This window comes from Mycteria americana, chromosome 23 (genome assembly GCF_035582795.1).
Source record: "Mycteria americana isolate JAX WOST 10 ecotype Jacksonville Zoo and Gardens chromosome 23, USCA_MyAme_1.0, whole genome shotgun sequence".
NCBI lineage: Eukaryota > Metazoa > Chordata > Aves > Ciconiiformes > Ciconiidae > Mycteria > Mycteria americana.
This window is the reverse complement of record NC_134387.1, coordinates 7886266-7907440: the sequence shown is the minus strand read 5'-3', so window position 1 is coordinate 7907440 and position 21175 is coordinate 7886266. Positions and strand designations below refer to the sequence as shown.

The 21175-nt window shown below is 44.3% G+C and overlaps 1 protein-coding gene across 2 annotated transcripts; it reads left to right on the top strand.

Annotated features, from left to right (window-relative positions):
• The first annotated feature begins 4715 nt into the window (after window positions 1-4715).
• Window positions 4716-20370, top strand: POLB (DNA polymerase beta). Of its 2 annotated transcripts, XM_075523552.1 has the most exons (15): window positions 4716-4847; window positions 4946-5003; window positions 5120-5186; window positions 6323-6397; window positions 6911-6969; window positions 8459-8508; window positions 8956-9007; window positions 9712-9766; window positions 9854-9926; window positions 10426-10496; window positions 11276-11362; window positions 13352-13416; window positions 13958-14097; window positions 14753-14859; window positions 17182-20370. In XM_075523552.1, the coding sequence occupies exons 1-14, from the start codon at window positions 4787-4789 to the stop codon at window positions 14845-14847; spliced, it is 1008 nt and encodes a 335-aa protein (XP_075379667.1). In that variant the 5' UTR covers window positions 4716-4786; the 3' UTR covers window positions 14848-14859; window positions 17182-20370. The 2 variants fall into 2 exon arrangements, with proteins under 2 accessions (XP_075379667.1, XP_075379666.1); XM_075523551.1 differs by lacking the exon at window positions 17182-20370 and having other exon boundaries at window positions 14753-15060.
• Window positions 20371-21175: the final 805 nt, after the last annotated feature.

Sequence of the window (21175 nt, the reverse complement as noted above, 5' to 3'; positions counted from 1 at the left end):
CTCTAGACGTTGCTGAACGAGAAAAGTGGCCAGTGCTCTTTCTCTATACTGACTCATGGATGGTGGCAAATGCCCTGTGGGGGTGGTTACAGCAATGGAAGCAAAACAATTGGCAGCGCAGAGGCAAAGCCACCTGGGCTGCAGCACTGTGGCAAGATATTGCTGCCCGGGTAGAGAACCTGGTTGTAAAAGTACGTCACGTAGATGCTCATGTACCCAAGAGTCGGGCCACTGAGGAACATCAAAACAACCAGCAGGTGGATCAGGCTGCCAAGATTGAAGTGGCTCAGGTAGATCTGGACTGGCAACATAAGGGTGAATTATTTATAGTTCAGTGGGCCCATGACACCTCAGGCCATCAAGGAAGAGATGCAACATATAGATGGGCTCGTGATCGAGGAGTGGACTTAACCGTGGACGCTATTGCATAGGTTATCCATGAATGCGAAACATGCGCTGCAATCAAACAAGCCAAGCGGTTAAAGCCTCTGTGGTATGGAGGGCGATGGCTGAAATATAAATATGGGGAGGCCTGGCAGATCGATTATATCACGCTCCCACAAACTCGCCAAGGCAAGCGCTATGTGCTTACAATGGTGGAAGCAAGCACCGGATGGCTGGAAACATATCCTGTGCCCCATGCCACCACCCAGAACACTATCCTGGGCCTTGAAAAGCAAGTCCTATGGCAACATGGCACCCCAGAAAGAACTGAGTCACACAACGGGACTCATTTTCGAAACAACCTCATAGACACCTGGGCCAAAGAACATGGCATTGAGTGGGTATATCACATCCCCTGTCATGCACCAGCCTCTGGGAAAATTGAACGATACAATGGACTGTTAAAGACTACACTGCGAGCAATGGGTGGTGGGACATTCAAACACTGGCATACACATTTAGCAAAGCCCACCTGGTTAGTTAACACTAGGGGATCTGTCAATCGACCTGGCCCTGCCCAATCAAAACTTTTACGCACTGTAGAAGGGGATAAAGTCCCTGTAGTACACATAAAAAACATGCTGGGGAAGACAGTCTGGGTTACTCCTGCCTCGGGCAAAGGCAAGCCCATTCATGGGATTGCTTTTGCTCAAGGACCCGGGTGCACTTGGTGGGTAATGCGAAAGGATGGGGAAGTCCGATGTGTACCTCAAGGGGATTTGATTTTGGGTGAGGATAGCCAATGAACTAAACGGTATGATGTTAATTGCTATATAATACTGTATGTCATCACTTTTATGGTTACTGTACACCATATCAATGGTATTTCAGTAAGGATCACCCAGATTAATGAAGAATGAACTTCAATGAAAACCAAGCAAAGTGCAGTGGTGATGGAACCAGAACTGGCTTCAGCATGCAACAATCCGACACCACACGCCACCTCTCCTGCCCTGAAGGACTGTTGTGACGGATGGAGCCCAAGGTCATGCACTAAATGAACTTAACAAACATTTTAGAAGGATGGCCCATAGACCAAGGAAATGATAGCTGTGTGTACATATATATCAAGAGACAGGAAAAGTGGTGGTGATTAATTGTATTAGAAAGGGTAGAACCTGGGCATGACGTAAATGGTATAGAATAAGGGGTGGATACTGTCCTGGTTTCGGCCGGGATCAAGTTAATTTTCTTCCTAGTAGCTGGTATAGCGGTGTGTTTTGGATTTTAGTATGAGAAATATTGATAACACGCTGATGTTTTGGCTGTTGCTAAGCGGTGTTTACACTGGTCAAGGACTTTTCAGCTCCCCATGCTTAGACTTAAAGGTCTTTTCCAACCTAAATGATTCTATAATTCTATTAGTCTATGACTGATTGGCAGGGTTGTACTAGAAGATTACACCTCCCAGTACGCCCTGCAGACCAGCATGGCCAACCAGCAGTCAGCCATCAGCAGGTACTGGAAGACTACAGCTCCCGTCATGTGTATTGAACGAGTATGGCCAACTGGAAGCCGGGTGCTGGAAGACTACTGCTCCCGGTATGCCCAGCAAACCAACACGGTCGACCGGAAGTTCGGTGCCAGGAGACTACAACTCCCGGCGTGCCCCGCGAAGTAAGATGGCCGACCGTAAGTTTGGTGCCGGAAGACTACTTCTCCCGGCATGCCCAGCGAACCAACATGGCCGTCGGGGAGTTCGTGCCAAAGGGCTGTAGCCCCCAGCATGCGCCGCGAACTAACACGGGAGGCCGGAAGCTCTATGTCGGAAGAGGACAGCTCCCGGCATGCCCCGCAGACCCACATTTCCGGCAGAGCGCCCGGTGCCGGAAGAGCGCAGCTCTGTCCGTGCCGCGGGCTGCAGAGTTTTCCGATACCAGGCCCCCCAGGGACGCCATTCTGCCCCCGCGCTTTCCTTCTTCCTATCCCGGAAGGCCTGCGGAGTCCAGAGCGCTGCCTCAGTGTCCCCAGCGCGGCCCCGGGGTTCCCCTGCAACGGCCCCTGTTCAAGTCCAACACGTCGTGGTCCCCCCCGGAACCTCTCCTGTGCGCCACCGGCCCGCGCTTCCGATATGGCCCCGACTGGCAGCGCGACCCCCAGCGCACACCGCCACCCTCCTCGGAGCTTTCCCCGGGACCCGCTGTTTGCGTGGCCCTGACCAGACCCGGCACTCTTGGCGAGCCCCTACTGCCTGCCCTCACCCGGCCCCAGCACTCAGGCAGCCCTGCACGCCAGGCCGCGGTCCCTCTGCCCCGAGCCACCCCCCCAGCCTCTGCAGCAGGAGGGGGTTCTCCGTGGCCCGGTTCCAGTGCGCCCTGACAACACCCACCATTTGTGTCACAATGCCTGGGACTCCTGCCGTCCAAGAGACACGCAGCCCCACTCACCTTCTCCCCGGGTGCAGCTGCAGCTTTGGTCCCAGGTAGCCCCGGCACAGCCAACCCAGGCAGCACAACCGCTGCTGTCCCCACAGCCTCCAGCCATGCCAGTAGCAAAGCCCCTTTTCACAGAGAGGCGGTTGCAATCAGCCACCACTGAAGCTGATCCGGAACACAAGGCTCCGGCCAGCAGCTGCCTCAGGGACAGCTGGGGCAAGCAGGAGTCCCCCAGCTCCTGAGAGCAGCTTGGTGAAAGCTACTGGGAGGGCCCTTTTGTGAACAGAAAGGACAAAAAGCAGTATTGTCACAGGGACAAAAGAACAAATGGAGAGCTCTGGGGTGCAGTAAAAGAAAAAATAACATCAGGGAATGAGAATGCAGAGGACTCCTTAGGGCATACAGAAAGGAAAAGAGAGGACCTTGGAGCACACCAAAAATCACCAGGAAGACTCTCGGATGGGAGAAAGCCAGACGGGAAACTTGGTGGCAGGCTGCAAGCTGTGTGCAGGGCCCGGGAGCACCCAGAAAGGCACACAGAGGGCTTGGGGGCGCACCCAAACACAAATGAAGGGCCTTGCTGCCCACCAAAGGGGCCACAACACATGCCGTGAGGCTCAGGGTAGCTTATGGGATGTCTGCAGGCAGCCCCTCCCTCTGTGCAAAGCCCATCTCCCAGCACTGCTTCTGCTGGCCCAGCCCTTTGCCCCAGACATGCCCGGGACATCTGGGGGTGCAAAGAGCAAACCCAGAGGTGGCTTGGGGACCTCTCATGGTCCTGGAGGGGCCCTGGCTGCCCACCAGATGATGGAAAATGCCACGAACAGCCCAGAGCGTCCATGGCAATGCAACGGAAATTCCCTGCAGCCCTGTCAACAGCACTGGGGTGCTCCAGAAACTCCCAGGGATCCCAAAGAGGTCTGAGCAGCCTTGGGACCAGCTGCTCAATCCCCAACACACAATGCATAACCTCCTCACTGGACATTGTCACAGGCACTTCCAAGTGCAAAGGGACTGCAGCACAGCCGTAAGTTGAAAGACTAAAGCTATAGTTTATTAATTAATGCAATTAATAACTCCTGGGAGCAAGTCTGCCATGGGGCTCACTGCCCACACACTCCCCCTTCCCCTATGAAACCTAAAGAGCCATCACTACTGGAGCGGTGTTCATCAGTCCAATGACAACTGGTCAGCTCCTGCTGCTGCCACCCTTGATGTGGTAAGCCAGGGAGCAGCGCTCCCCTCCCCCACCCCCGTTTTTTGCCTCCGGGATACAATTCAGTTCTGGTATTTGGGAGGAAAATCCCACAGCCCCAGCCCTTTTCCCACAAAATACAGCAACACACCGCCATTTGGCACACCAAGTTTTCAGACATCTCCAGACCACTCAGAAAGCAGCATCCAGCAAAACCAGGATAAAAAACACAGCCTCTTAAAAACTCCAGACGCTGGAGAGATTGAGGTGATGCAAAACAGACTCTGGCCGGGACGGTGACAGAAGCAGGGGTTTGCTCCACTCACTTAAGCTGCCTCTCAGACAACACAAGTGGCCCAAATCAAACCGACCCTGTTGGAAAACCTTGTTTACGCCACAGCGTGCCAGAAAGCGGAGTCAGGTGATGGCGTATTGGCAGGCTGTGCTGATGCAGGGGACGGGTGTCAGCAGCTACTCCAGCCTGCCCTGCACCTGCCTGCCCAGAGCACCTGCCGGCCTCCCCCATCGCGCTGTCTGCGGCATCCCGCCCGGCCCCTCAGCCCGCCCCGGCCCCTCAGCGCTCACCGGCTCCTCAGCGCTCCCGCCGCACCACGCGCCCACAGCCCTGCCCCCCCACAGGACTCCGGCCGCAGGGGAGCAAGCATCGCGCATGCGTGCTGAGGGCGGTCGCTCTTTGTGACGTCACCGCCGGAAGCACCACCCTGCGGTGTCCGGCCTGGGGTTCCGCGGACTCTCGGTGCCGGTGCCGGCCATGAGCAAGCGGAAGGCTCCCCAGGAGAGCCCCAATGAGGGCATCACCGACTTCCTCACCGGTAGGGGGGGGTGTGGGAAGGGGGGTGGGCGGGCGGGCAGGCAGGCGGTGGGTGAGTGGGTCGCGGGCCGGCTGCTCTCACCGTGGTTCTCCCCGTAGAGCTGGCCAATTACGAGCGCAACGTGAACCGGGCCATTCACAAGTATAACGCGTACAGGTACCGCCTCCCCCTTCCCCGCCGGCCCCCCCCCGTCTCGGGGCCCAGCCCGCCGCCGCGCGAGCCGGGCCCGCAGCGCCTTCCGCGCTCGGGTGCTGACCGGCAGCCTTCCGCAGGAAAGCAGCCTCGGTTATCTCCCGGTATCCTAGCAAGATACGGAGCGGGGCCGAAGCCAAGAAGCTGGTAGGTGTTCGTGCCCGGTTGCCGGCGGGGGGTCCCTGGGGCAGCGGGAGCGGGGGCGCGGTGCCGGGGGTTCCCGGGAAGCGCGGGGGCAGCGCGAGGCTGACCCCGCCTACGCCAGCTCCTCTTTCCGGTGGCCGAGGCAGGGCTCGGGGATGGGGACGCGGTGTGGCCGTCGAGAGAGTTTCGTGGCTGGAACCGGGGACTCCAGCTGAGCCTCTGCCCGAGACAGGATTCTGTCATGGCAGGTTTCCCCTTCGCTCTGTCGCCGCTTCACTAGCGGGGGACTGGAGCAGTAATAATCAAAGCTTTGTTCCAAACTATTGCTTTGGGGAACTTCCACTATAGCCCTTGAATTACAGTGTTCGTGCTTGTCGTGATTTAACCCCAGCCAGCAACTAAGCACCACACAGCCGCTCGCTCACTCCCCCCCGGTGGGATGGGGGAGAGAATCAGAACAGTAGAAGTGAGAAAACTCACGGGGTGAGATAAAGATAGTTTGATAAGTAAAGCAAAAGCCACGCATGCAAGCAAAGCAAAGCAAGGAATTCATTCACTACTTCCCATGGGCAGGCAGGTGTTCAGCCATCTCCAGGAAAGCAGGGCTCCATCATGCATAACAGTTACTTAGGAAGACAAATGCCATCACTCCAAACGTCCCCCCCTTCCTTCTTCTTCCCCAGCTTTACGTACTGAGCATGACATCATATGGTATGGAATAGCCCTCCGGTCAGTTTGGATCAACTATCCTGGCTGTGTCCCCTCCCAACTTCTTGTGCACCTGGCAGAGCATGGGAAGCTGAAAATACCTTGACCAGTGTAAACACCACTTAGCAACAACCAAAATATCAGCCTGTTAATCACTATTATTCTCATACTAAAATCCAAAACACAGCACTATACCAGCTACTAGGAAGAAAATTAACTATCCCAGCTGAAACCAGGACAGTGCTGCTTGTGTTGTACCCTTCAGTTCTTGTGTTCCTTTATGATCCGATATTTTATCATGGTCTCGGAGGCCTCATAGTTCTTTCTGGACCCTACATTCTGGGGAGCTTTCCTTTTTTTCTAGATATAATGGCTTTAAGTGATCTTGAAGTTAACTTGTCTTGTCCTCCCCTCCGCCCACCAATATTTAGGATGGAGTAGGTGCTAAAATAGCTGAGAAGATAGATGAGTTCTTATCCACTGGAAAACTACGCAAATTGGAAAAGGTGGGTTTCTTTCCCTTTGCTCTATTTCTCAATAGTTCCTTTTTGTTGTAACTTGCGAAGTAGCCTGCTTGCTTTGTGCAATTACTGCTGTTGTCCCTGGAGAGACTGATGTCAAGCTTAAGAATGGTGGACATGGAGTACTATGGCGAGTAGAAAGCAGGGAACGAGAAGCTCAGCCAAACCCTCAAAACTGTCTATTTATGAAAATATTTTAGGTTACATAATCGGCACATGAATGTCTTTTGTGAGACGTGGAATTTTGGCTCGGGAAGGCTGCGGAGTTTTGTGGTTTAACGATGCTGTTCACCTTAGCTTGGGTAGTTAGGCAGTTTTCAGGCTTGGTACATATGGCATTATTGTGATATACAGTACTATCCTTGGTGCCGTTTTGCATTGATTGATAGTGAGCCTCCAAAGCAGAGTCTGACTAAGCTGTTTTATCTTCTTAAGATTTCTTTGTTTACTGCAAATGGAATAAAGAAGGGTTTGGTTTGTGTTGTTTTGTTTTTGCAGATTCGACAAGATGATACAAGTGCATCTATCAATCTCCTGACGCGAGTTACTGGCATTGGGTAAAGTTTTTCTGTTTGTTTGTTGGTTTGGGTTTTTTTCCTTCTCCTGTTTATTTGATGGAGTTATGAACAGAATTTGGGTGATTGCAAATAATGAAGAGAATGAATTTGAGCTGATACTGTAGTGCCCACACTGAGACACCATAGTTGTGATGACACGATTGGCTGAGAAGAAAGGGTATAGATTCATCAATTACAGACTTAATTGCGGTAGAGGAGTGGAAGTGGGAAGCTCCTGTGTGCAAGCTGAGAGGAGAAGGAGAGAGGAGCTGGTCAAGAATGGAACCATGAAAGACTGAGAAGAGTGGAAGTGAGAAGTGCCTTTGGGACTTTTGGTGGGAAGTTGGGCCCAAGGGACCCTGGTGTTCTGTCATGTGTTTGTAAAAGCCGAAGTAGAGCCTTGAAACAGGCAACAAAACAAAAGCAAACAAACAAAACTCAAAAAACATCAGGGTTCTTGTGCAACATTTGAAACTCTTGAGGTTGAGGGCAGGGAAAGCGATCGTCCTCAAGTAATTCTGAGGGGAAATGTCCTCAAAGTTTGAGGATATACTGGGATTTGAGAATGCCTTTGAGAAATTGGGATGGGATGCAGAAGGAGAAGCTTGGGTGCTGTCCTGTCTCTGGATAGTGGAAGTTGCCTCTCTTGGTCTGCAATCCGGCAAGAGATGCAGGAGGGGGTAAGAAAGGACATAAATGGCAGGTCAGGATCTGACAATTCTATTGTAATGTAAGAGTTTTATTGAGGAAGTGGATTAAAAGTCTTTAAGGGTGGTGGAGGTGTAACCGTGGGATTCCAGAGTAGTTGGAGAGTAGTTCCCCAGGAAGGGACTATGCTTCCAGGCTGGTAGTTCTCAGCGTTTTAAGATGTTGGATACGTATCTGGGTATAACGTTACTTGAATGCCTGTCTCACAGTTGAAACATTGTACTTTCCCTGTAGAGTCAAACAGATTAATCTAATGACAAACCCTTAAAGGTGAAAAAGGTTCAGCTGTTCACTTGAGTGTCGTGCTTAAGGCAAACTCTCCAGCCAAACTGGAGCTGGGACTGCTTTGCTGTACTGTAGGTTGCAAACTGGAGCCTTGTTGGGTTTTTTGAAGTGCTAGTCTAAAGACACTTTTGTGGTGCTGTTGCCTTAAGCTGGTTCAGAGACTGATTGTGGTTAAAGTAGTTCTTATCATGCATTCAGTATTGTTGTCTAAAGCAATATTGCCTATTTGATACGATGTTGTTTGTTTATTTTTTACAATTATACATCGCTATATAGTTATATCAATGCTAAAAAATGTGCAGGCCAAGCCTTGGATAGCCATCTCTGCTGACTGAAAGTACAAACAAAATGTGTATGCCGAAAAGAGGGTAAGCATCAGAATCGACTTCAGTCTTGGCCTTGAAGAACCTAGGTGGTTATAGTGAATTCTAATGTCCTTTTCGGTATTGTAAGATTCTTGCTGTTCCTGATGGCAGATTGCCTTGTCTCTTTGCAGTCCTGCTGCTGCTAGGAAGTTTGTCGAGGAAGGAATTAAGACTTTAGAAGGTAAGTGTAACTTTGGGTCCTCAGTTCACACTCCAATAATGTTTTTTTCTGTCGAGCTGCCTGTTCCATACCTGTTCCACAGTGGTACTGTGATAGCAGATATGCCCTAGGCTTTGAGGAAGGTGTACAAGATGCTAAAGTTAGTGCACAGGATAAAGGCATTACGTACATATCCAAAGTAAAGTACTTACAGATACAAGGAAAATAACAAGGATTTTGGCTTTGAGGTGAATGGTCTATTGAAGTCTTTATTGGGAAGTGCTCTATGCATTTATACTCATCCTATCAGCTGTTGAGTAGTCAGTTTAAAATCTCTTCCTTTGTGTTTGAGGTTGCCGTTTTCTTGTTATGTATTCTTTGCGTGCATCATCTTTGCATTGGTGGAAACTTACTGTAAGATTTTTAGTCCTCAAGTAACTTTTTTCTTGTTTTTCTTAATTCTTCTAGATCTAAGAAAAAATGAGCACAAGCTGACCCATCACCAGCGAATTGGGTTGAAGTAAGCTTTCTTGGGTGCAAGTGCTTGGCTTTTCTAATGACTCCTTCAGACACCAGGATGTAATGTAAGGTTACACAGGCCAAGTAAGGTTCTGTTCTCTCTGTGTGCTCTACATGCTTTTCAGCAGTTATTCAGAGCTTTTGTTTCATTGGGGTTGAAATTCAGTAGGCTTAGTCTCCATCCAGATGGAAATTAATTTCAAATGACTTTTTCAGTTAGCTCATGGACAATCACTTTTGCAAGGTTGCAATGATGTTTCTTGGGAATCTGCATAAAAGTGCCCCAGACTATTTTTTGTTATGTGCTGTGAGCAAGGTAAGACCTTTGCATGTCTGAACTTCCGAATGCCATGCAGAATGTGTGTCTGTCCCTCAATACTTACCAGCTTGAATGCTGCTTGCTGAGTGGCTGTTCCAGTGTGCTAGTTCTAGAAGAACTATAGCTGTGTTTGCAAGAAGCTGCAAATGAACCAAATAAAGTCCTATGTCTGAACTGGTTCTGTGTGGGGCCAGCTCTAGCGTTTCCACATCAGCGGCAGAGATGCAGAGTATGTGATCTAGACAAAGTGCTTGCCAGTGAGTGAGAAGGGTTACACAATGATCGTTGCCTTTGATACACAAGCCTCTGATACACATTTAATTGACTAAAATTTTAAGATGCTACGCTTGCCACTCTTTCAGACGCTTTTATTTTTATATATGCAGATATTTTGAGGATTTTGAGAAAAGAATCCCGAGGGAAGAAATGCTGCAAATGCAAGTAAGAATGTCTTCATCAAGGATGTGAGGCAGTGATGGCCAATGAATGACTGACACCTCTAAACACACATCTTTCCTTTTCACATAGGAAATTGTGCTGAAAGAGGTAAAGAAGCTGGACCCAAACTATATTGCTACAGTCTGTGGCAGTTTTAGACGAGGTTGGTGCTCTGTGATCTTGTTATGTTTATTTTGGGCTAATAAGCAAGACTCATTACTATATATGTTGTTCTTCTAGAGAGAAAGTCTTTGCTGGAACCTGGCTTTTTCCTGTTAGTATTGTCTTGACTGGTTAGTTCAGTGATGAAAACACCCACATAAATCCTTGCTTTTCCACCCCACCCCATAAAGAGTAGTATATTGTAACATGTGAATTGTTTGCTTTGTTTTTACATTAACAACGCTTGTGCGTCATTGCTATAGAGTACAGCAAGAAATTCTTGGCTATTTTCTGAGATATGCAGGGGTATAAACTTTTTGATGGAAGAAGAAGGTTCCCTTACTTTAAGATCGGGTTTTTTTTCGCAAATGTCTTGAATAGTGACTGACTGTTTTCTACCAGAAAAACAAGTTTATAGGAAGAGGTTAGATAGATGTTCACCAATGTTAGTATACTTTGTCATACGCAGAGGGATTTTTCTTTGCTTCTTACTTGCCTAGGCGCAGAGTCAAGCGGCGATATGGATGTTCTCCTAACCCATCCGAGTTTCACATCTGAATCATCCAAACAGGTGTGTTTCTCTTTACTGTGGATCAGTACTGTGCATTACTTCCACAAAGGTGTGTTTAAATTCAAAAGATATGTAGTCTCAGACTTGTTTTGCAGCTTCTTGCATCTTTTTGTTACTGTAATAGTAAACTCTTCTCTTGGATCACCATGTTTATTTTGAGGAGTTATAATCACTTCTCAGGTCCATGTATTATGTTGTGTTCCTCTTGCAGAACTATTCAGTGTGTTTACTCTTACCCTTCTGTCTCTCCTCTTCCCTTCACACACGCTCCCCCCAGCCCCTCAAATTCATGTGCTTTTACAACATAGAACTGTAACAGCTAGCTGGATAAAGCAGGGATTAAAGGTAGAGTAAGTGTCTCTTTATGTAGCCATAATCTTTTGGGTGAGAAGCAAATGTCCTGCTGCCTTTGTAATCTTTTGGGACTAACTCTGGAGAAGTCTTAATGACAGTTTGTATTTCTTGTGTTGCTTCTATAGATTCATTGCTTAAAAGCTGAAAACTCAAACCCAAGAAATGAGTTGTGTCACTTCCAACAAAAGCAATCTGACATAGGGATTTCAGTGGAAATTTTTTTTTACGTTGCACAACTGTAATTTTATTAGATTTTTCTCAGTATTATTGTTATCTTTTTTCCCCTCTGGGTCAAATTTCACGTACAGTAATACACATAATTATAGTGATGTCCTGTACTTATATGCGCCATTGTCTGGTAAATGGGTAAGATATTCTTGTTATTTGTGAAATAATTTCTTCTTCTGTGTTGTCACTGTTCCTAGTCAAAACTTCTGCGTCAAGTTGTAGAACAACTGGAAAAAGTCCACTTTGTCACAGATATGCTGTCTAAAGGTGACACCAAATTCATGGTAAGGCTTTTTTGGTGGTGAGGGATGTTGGGGGGGATTACCTTTGCTGACAGAAGCTAGGATACATACCAGATACGCTGTTTGGACTGCTGGAGTTGTGATTTTTTTAAAATTTTTTTTTAATCCCTCCCCTTTCCCCCCATAAAAACTTTCTGCAGTTAACTCTTAGTGAATCTGTCATGCTAAGATTTCAGTATTAGAAAATCTATAGGTATTTATGTAGTTCCAAACCCCACTGACATAACCTTCATCACACAATGCCAATTGTGTGTCTATTTTGCTTGATGTTTCCCCAGAACCGTAGCACAACCTCGCTTCTTCAGTTGCACCAGTGACCGCTTTTGTAACTCTGTCCTCAAGATCTTGGAAACACTATCTTTGATCTTGGGCCTATGTTTACCTTGTTTTGTCTAATACATAATATGCTTTTGTCTCTTTTCATCAATTTTGTTGCAGGGCAGATTTAATGGATAAGCTGCTAGACTCAGGATATAATAGGGAATATGTGGGATGCCTAAAGAAAATAATGAATTACAGGAACATTCATTTTGTTAGGTCCCTTGCTCACAGTAAAACTTTTTTTTTTTCCTTAAACATGTGGATTGGGTGTTATCTTGCTTCATTTAGTTTTCTTTACAGGCCCCAGGTATCCTGGTCTTAACAGGCTAGTTAAAAGTTAATTCTAACAGAGAAGTGTAGAACCATAGGCAATACAGTGGTAACCAGCACTGGTTAGTTCCTGTCAGTCACTCATACTGGCTTTATGGAATTCCTTGGAAGCTCAGAGGACTGGTCCTGCAGAAGGGTTCACCAAAGCTCCATGACTTACGAATTTCTAATCAAGAATCCAGATACCGTTATATTCAGCTAATCTTTTGGAAGGCATAAATAGTTAAATATGTAATACTACAGTTAAAGATACTTGCTTTCCCAAGATGAAAGGGGCTGTTGGAGCACTTGAGTATTTTATTTTTTTGTTTGTTGGTTTGGCTTTGCTTAAAATAAGAGCTAAAAGAACTCTGAGAATTTGTCTTCGGTTTAGTTTGTGTTGCATTCTGAAAGGGAGTGAAACTTGACGGCTTTTTTTTGGCTTGATCTTTAGGAGGAATAAGTGAAAGTCGCTCTCATTCTTGCCAAATGGTTTAAGTGTGAATACCGTATGGGTTTAAAGCTACATGTGCATCTGTGAGCCAAAAGCTGAGACACTGCTTTCTCAGTTTGCATTCACAGTTCGACAAGCTCATTATAGTTTGACCATTTGCTCTGTATAATCCTGTCAGTCTTAAACGGTTGTGGAATAGCTCTTGTCTTCAAAGTGGAAGCTAAGAAAGGAATGTTGTAAAAAGGGAAATATGACTGCAGCTGAGAATCTGAGAAAAGCAAGTCTTGGTAAGGAGACAGACAACATAACTTTAAAAGCATAAGCAATGTTACGCTTTCAAAACAGAAGTCCCTCCCCTCTACTGCACTGTCATTAGTCTATGATCATTTAAGGTGATCATAGACTAGGGAAAAAAAGAAAAGGCTGATATGTGAATTGCATGAAGATTACAAAGCAGTTTGAAATGAAAAGTGGCAGAGGATTTCTCAAGAAAAAACTTACTTTTTTTTTATTTCTACTAGCTTGAGCTTCGTCTGCATTTTCCTTAACCTGCTGATGTTTGTGCATACTGAAGAGCCTGATAATAATTTGGGCAGAGAAATGGGAAATGAGAAGTCCTGTGATCCTTCCTGCTGTAATAAAAACTTAAGAAGCAGTTATATGCTACATTGAACTACGGTCCTCTTAGCAGTGTAAAATAGTGATTCACGGTACTATGACATCCAGCTGTTCTAGTAAAATATTTAATCGGTTCAGTGGGAATTCAACTTTGCTCTACAGGATGACTGAGGATGGTTTAGAGGTTGTTTAGGGGTGGGGAGGTGAAGATTGATCTCAAATCTGTTTAATTTCATTTTGAATTTCTTGCTTTCCTTACTTTCTCACAGGGTGTCTGCCAGCTGCCAAATAAAGAAGATGGAACAGCCTATCCACATAGGAGAATTGATATCCGGTACACACACCAAAAATATCCCTGAAACCCTTACTTTAGCTGTCTGCCTACATAGTAGGCATTTGCATCGAGTTCTGCATTCAAACCTCTACCTCCATGTTCAGAACATGGCATTTACTAGGTTTCTAATTCCTTTGCGGTACGGAAGCCACTGTACAACTGCCAGTGTCTACGACAGGTTATTAGCAAGAATGCTGTATTTTAAATTGTGACTTTGTATCCAGCTTCAGAATTGTGACCTACTTTATCATACTGCTTTGACATTAATTCTTGGCAGGAGTGCGAGCGCCATAACCATATAGTGGCTGAACACCAGGGACTTCTGGGTCAGGGTAGCTGTGCTGAACCTTTCTTTGATATGCAATTCGTTTCATTCTTGCATCTGGCTTGTGGGAAAATCAGATGTACAGTTGCAGAATGTGTGCACGTAAATAGGAAGTAAACCTAGAACAGTGTCTGAATGGCTGAATTCCAAATGGCTTGTAACTGTTTTGTTATATATTTGTTCTAAATCTGTACTTTTCTTCCACTTTTATTCTAGGCTTATCCCCAAAGATCAGTATTACTGTGGTGTACTGTATTTCACAGGAAGCGATATATTCAATAAGAACATGAGAACTCATGCTCTGGAAATGGGCTTCACGATCAATGAGTACACAATCCGTCCCTTGGGTGTCACTGGTCAGTCTGGGCCTTTGCACAGAGTATTCTTTCTAGTTACATGCTTTGTTTGATCTCCTTAAATTGGTTTCTCAGTGTACTGGAAATACTTCTGATAAATACTGTAGTTCATGAAGTTTTTCATAGCATCCTTTCTGGTATTGGACACCATTTATAGCAGGAAGAGGCAGCCTACTTATGTATAGGCAGTGCTGTGGCATAAAGTTACCTCTCTGGGCCACCTAATCTACTTAGTCTTAGTGGGCTAAAGATTGTTTTTTCAGTGTCATGCACAGCACATGTGTGGTTTCCCACTCTTTTAACAAGATATGTCATGTGCTTCAGTTGTTTTGTTTTGGAGGGGGCTGACTATATGTGCATATATATATATATATATATATATATATATATACACACACACACACACATACATACATGGATGTAAATATATTTAATTGCATAACCACATGGCCCCAAAGTTAATTCATTACCTTATTTCCTTTGACACTAATGAGATCAGTACCTAAACACTGTATGAAAAGGTCTGTGAGGGGTGTTTGTTTTGGTTTTTTAAGTCTGTTTTACTTACAGCAGTTTTGTCTTAATCTTGCAATCTGGCATTTCAGGATTGTACAGATCTTCCACCTTTCAAATAGCATCTGTAATTTGCTTGCAGGAGTTGCTGGGGAGGCCCTACCAGTAGAATGTGAAAAAGACATCTTTGACTATATCCAGTGGAAATACCGAGAGCCAAAGGATCGGAATGAATAACTGCTTGTCTAGGTTTGTAACCTAGAGAGATGTTTTCATGGCTTCTTATGAACATACAAAGTGCATATTCTTTCTTTGGATGTTATTGCAAAAAGTGTACATTACTGATGTTTAAAGCACGTCCGTGGCACTAGCACAGAATGTGTAGTGAAAATTAAATCCTGTAAGATCTCATTTTGATCTTTGTCCTCTACCCACCCCCCCACCCCCACCCCCCAAAAAAAGGCTGATTAAAACACTTACTGTGTTTAACTGAATGGGCTGCGATACTAGAAAAACCTGTGGGGAAGGTGGTGTGGCAGTCAGACCCCTTAGAGAATGCATATTGTCTTTTGCTTTGGGATTTAGTAAAAAACTATCAGACGATAAATCACAGGTTTCTATTTAACCCCTGAGGAGCACAAAGTTCTGATGTAAAGGCAAAACGTTTCATCTTATTAAATTTCTTGTGGCTTGGTTTGAAGATTGTGGCTGTCAATCATAATAACACTGGTTCTTTGGAGTCTCTGGAAAGTCTTAGAAAACAATATTAGTCTTTTATAAAAGGCTATGTGCTTTGATTTGAGAATAGCTGTGGTGATCAAGCTATTAGGGTTTTTTCTAATAATTTTAGTAGCCCTTAGGCTGTGATCATTGTTAGAAAAGTCTGGATATCTCAAACAGAAAGAGCCACCTTAGCTTGTTTCTTCTAGTTTCGCAAAAGATGATCAGAGTTCTGATGCTTCCGTGATTTAATATCATATACACAGGCATACTCTGGGCAAACGTCACTAACTGTCTAATATCTAAAAACTGGGCAGTTCTTGGAGGAAATGACATAACTTTTTTTTGCTCTTTACTTTGTTGAGGTTGAAAGACTTGGAAGTAAAACCATTGCTTTTGTGTAGTTGTTGCAAATAATGAGTAATTATGTTTGTAGAGTAATTATAATTGAGTAATTATGTTTGTAGAGCATCTTGGAATGCTCAAATGAATGTTTTGCTAATAGAAGCTGCTGGCATAAATTGCTCGAGTATATAATCTACAGCATCTGTGTGTAGCAGCAGTCACTTCATAAATAACCATAGATCAGATTTGGCCATGGCAGTGAATTAGTACTGGCATTGCACAATTAAGAAAACTTAAATAGTTCTGAAACTTCAGTATGAGACCAGTCTGTTTTGTATACATCAGGAGACTAGAAGAATTGTATTAGGAGAGTGTTATTCTTACAGCACTTAAATTAAGTGCCATAACTATTGTAAGATTATTCTTACAGTGCTTAGATCTCAGACTCTGTATATTTATGTCTCTTTTTTCAAATATATAATTGAAGGGGGGTGGGTGGAAAAAAGCACCTAAAAGTCTATTTCCCACCCCCACTGAGTAGATGAAAGTATAAAAAACTTTAAATATTGGTTACACAAAACAATGTATTATGACTCCCCACTAGCCAGCAAACGTGTTGAGGCAGGCTTTTCGGAACATATAAATCAGGCCAAAAAAAGACTGCCCATGTGCTTAGTTGCACAGCTAACTGCTGCAATATTTTTTTGCTTAAAAATATATCATTGGAACACCTAAGACTAGTGAGAAACATGAAAAGCAGACATGTCTTAAATTCCAGTGCTGAAGTTGCACCTTGGCATGTAGTTATAGAATGCAAAGTCATTATCGCTGGTGCTACTGAACTACTACACTTTTATGTGACTATAGAAGAATGAATGTAACACACAAGCCAGACATAACTAACGATTTTCCATAGGATTTCAAGTTCAAAATCGGACAAGGATGTTATATTCAAGCTCTGCAATAACTGGAGCAAATGGGAAAAGGAAAGGGGGTACATGTCTTTGGAAGACCCTTTCCAGTCTTGAAGTGGAATTTTTAAACCATTATTCATGTCTCTGTTGGCTGCTGTCAAAAACTTCCCGACAATGGAGAACCTGAAATCTGCTGGGCCAGCTGCTTTCTTTGCAGCACTGTTAAACAGTACAGATCATTTTGACACCAGGTAGAAATGTTTGAGGCATCCAGACTTTAAAATATTATTTTGAGCTTTTAAAGAAGCTAATCTTCACTTAACTTGCTTGCCTACGGAGAAGAGAAAGGAATCTCCTAGCACTGGGTCAGCCCATTGGACACGCTACTGCTTATCATTCAGGGTTATGGACTGAAATAAATATAAGGTGTTTAGGTGCTTATGTGTTGCAGGCTGATGTTTCCTTAGTTGCTGCTGTTAACTCGTGGAAGAGGAGACCCGAGTTTGTAGCACAGTGCACAAATAACTCCAGGTTAAAATGCACATCCCTTTATACTGCTTTGCATTACTAATATCTCTCAGTCTTTTGGCAGGTGCTCGGGTGTGATCATTGTGCTGTTCTGCTGGCTAGTGTTTGACAAGACAAACTGAAGCCACGGTCACAGTGCTGAAAAAAATCTGGATGTTGAGCAATGTCACTGCGAACTAACTGGCTTGCAGATTTTGGTCTGGAAATGATGTGCGCAGTAAAGCTCAGAAGGACAGCCTGAGGTGCAAAGGCAGCTTTCTCCCTCTTGACCTATGATAAGCAGCATGCGATCTGCCCTTCTGTCCTTTCTTCAGCCACTCTATCTTGTCCACAGATTCCTACTAGCTGCTCTCCCTGTGACAAATCAATGTTCAACATGCCCAAGCCGTGGATTAGTGACCTTCTTCCCCAGCCTCATTCTGGCTTTCTCCTTTTATTCAGTCCCAAATGTCCTACTGAAATAATTTGAGATGCAGAGCAAATCCTAAGGTTTCCATGTTTTCCCGTATAAGGAACACAGAACATTACACTGTCATGTGTGCTGAAGCGTGGTTTCTTTTAGACAAGAGCCCTCCCTTGCCAGTTCTGAACAAATTTGTATCTCCTTTGTGGATTATGTCTGGAAACTAATCCTTGTTTACTGGATAAGAGTCTATTACAGGTTTGGCAAGGTATGCAGAGATTTTTGTAAACGTGTGGAAATTCTTGATGTACATAAAAGGATTATTTTCTGCCTCCTCTGCACTAGCTCTGATGTCGAGTTTGCTGTTTTAAAAGTCGTGTGCTTTTCTTTTACTAAATAATGTATCTGCTAACGTCTTCCCTATAGAATTTGTCCAATTGAAACTGGCTGCAAGAACTGCTGTTGTGACTTTTAAAACCACGAGGATGTGTGCCTGTGTGGAGATTGTTCTTATACAATTGCCTCTATCTTTGTTCTCTATGTCTTTGATTAGAGTTCAGTTGCATATTCTGGAGAACTCCTTGGAAGTTCTCCAGAATAGTTTTCCTATGTATCCATTTCTCCAGTTGGGTAAGCAGGTGCGTGAGTGCTTGCAGTTCTTATCTTATGCCTTTAGCTCTTAGTGTAATGGGCTTTATGAGTGGTACAGCAATGCAGATGACCGTTGGCAGTTGTCAGGAGCTCTCAAGAGCTTTGTGTTGCCCAAAGACAGCAATACCAGAAGGTCTTCCCTTTCTTTCTTTTCATCTGGGAATATCACTATGCACATGAACTAGATTACTGGTATAAGAATTGTGCAGTTATCCTATTCCTCATAACCGAGTCTAAAAAAAAGGCATGTTGTCATTGCAAGTGGAGGTTATGTTTGTAGACATAGGCTTTTGCCAGGATAGACCTTGTTTTTATTTACAAAGTAAAGGAAACACCAATACAGAACAGTACTGTGGGTGTACCTCTGCTGCTAATTTAGTGTCAGAGCAGGCAGCTGAGAGCAAACAGCCACATGTTTCAGATATGCTGTGAAAGGAAGAGGAGAAATGGCACAGAGTTTCCCTAGAGAGCAGAGAAAGGGAATTCTAATGAGAGACTGTACAGTCTCTGAATAGTGTTGATACTTTGCCTTGTGGTGCATTTGTCCTGGTACCTTGAGAGAAAAATCAACCTATCTTTCTTTTTCTCCTGATATTCTTAAACATTCAGAGATTTATACCTGCATAAATTTTTAAAGACAGAAAGATCCATTCTCGATGAAGGTCACAGATCGTATTTTTTACATAAATGTTACTTTTTTTTTTTTACATCAAGCCTTGATCCAAAAATGTTGAGTGATGAAGAATAAGTGAAGTCTCTGTTTTTTAGCAGGATTAAAAAAAAAAAACCACCCACACAAAATAAAACAAAAAAACCCCCAAAACCAACAAAAAAACCCAACCGCCCAATTTAAATAATATATAAAATTGTCTAATGTAGGCTTTTAACAGACAACTTTAATCTAGCAGCAACAATCCTGCTTCTGAAGACAGACTGCACTTCTCTTGATTAACCAGCGTTCTGGTTAAGAGATTGAAATTTTGAACTGATGTAGGCATTTGCCCACTCAGAACTGCATATTGGTCTGCTAGATCTTTCTTCTGATCTGTTTCTAGTTCTTTGTATCTTATGTATGTGTAGACACCAGAATGAGAAAGCTGGCAGTGTCCTGAAGTACTCCTAAAGAACACCATTTTCAACTACTATCTGTATCTCCTTACCTGTGTTAAGTGTCCTGGTGCAGCACTTAAGCTCATGCTAAGCTGTTTCCATGTCCTCATTTCTAAAACCTTTCAGTATGGCCATATGCTAATATGACCATTCTCCTGTTGCATATGACCTGTGTTCTTTGTTCCTAGATATGTTGTAGTACTATCGGTTGCAGTGTTCTGTATTTTGTTCAACTTGCCATTACCCAGAAGACTGGTCTGATTAATTGACTCTATAGGAGTGGTAGAAATGCATCAATCTGCCCTTTTTTATATGTGAACCTGTCAGCTCTGATTTTATAGCTCCTCTTAAATCATTGTGAACGGGGATAGTCATTTGGACGTGAGAGGAGGTCCTGTCAAGATTGCATTACTAGTTGTATTTGGGACAGGGATTCTGATGGTTAACTTAAAACTTAACTAGTTTCAAGTAGTGAGCTACTAACTGACGTATTACAGAGCATCAGCATGGAATGTATTGCTGCTACTGTATTTGAATACCTTGTAGGAATATAGGGGAAATCTATTACAGAATCACAAGCTTGAAAAGGCAAGACTATTTTATAACAGTCAAATTGACTATTGCTAATTATATAACACTTTTCTTGATTTGTTAATTTTTAGGTCCTCTGTCTGCCTCTATGGGGGCAGAGAGGAGTTTGCATCCATATTGTCAGACTACTTAACCTGACTTGAATCATAAAACAAAGATGGATGTAATACTGTTTCTTATTTTTATCTGACTTAAGCCTACAGAACAACTACCTTTTTACTTGTTCTTATATAATTAGTGTTGATCAGTCTTAGTAATGGTGATTATAGACTGATACTCTTGCTTATCCCTTTATTTTCTTCTGGTTTTCCTAGTGGGAGTTTAATTATTTTCTGGGAATGTTCCCCACCCCTAATGCATGCAGTGGTATGTAAGGTGACTAGAAGTTAACTTGGTACTATGTGAAGTCTTCTGATGCCTCATAGTAAAAAAATATATAGCTGATGTATTCAGTGTTTACTTCAATAACCAGCGGGAATAAACAAAGTGAGAATTCCATCATGAATGTGTAATCCTGGTTTTGGTTTGGTTTTTTTTTTAGCTGTAATTTTAAGAGCATCAAAAAGCAGTAACACAAGCTTACCATGTTTACAAATGTTTCCTGGGCAGCACACAGCATAACACTGATGCATTCTCCATCATCCTCAACAGGTAGCCCAGAAGAGTACTTTGTCTTGGGACTTGAGGCAGAACTTGCTGGCCTTGCAGTCTTTCTCCATAACACTGAATTCTTCTAGGTGGAAGAAAAATGGCTTGTTCAGAGTGTTTGTTTTTCTTGAACTGTGTAAATATCCAATGGGGGTGTGTGTTTTCCTCTCTTCCTTCCCCCTTCCCAGTTAACTGGCCTGTATTCTGAGCTGCTTTGGGTTACAGTTCTTTCCCTCCTCCTGCAGAACTGGACTGCAAGGTATCTGGTAATCACAGGACCCGATAGCTGCAAACCTTGTGCTTATCATAGGGAATCAGTGTAAATAGGCATGTACTATTGTTTGTGCATACATAACCTTATGCACATGCAGACTAGCATTTGGTGTTTGTCAGCGGTAGTGGCTGCACTGTTATGTCAGTATTTGCTCGTCCCAGTTGCAAGGTCTTACATCAAGCTTCGGTGTGGCCATCTCCTTCCTCAGCGTTCAAAGCAGTGCGAGCAGTGAGGAGGTTGTTGGTAAGGGAGCTGAAGCGTTTGAGAGGAGCTGTAACACCCGCTGGAGCCTCTCACCGACTCTACGACAGGCTGGGTGAAGTGGAGCTGCCCTGCAGCTCCGTGGGCGCGGGGCCGTGAATACCAGGCCTGGTAACCGCT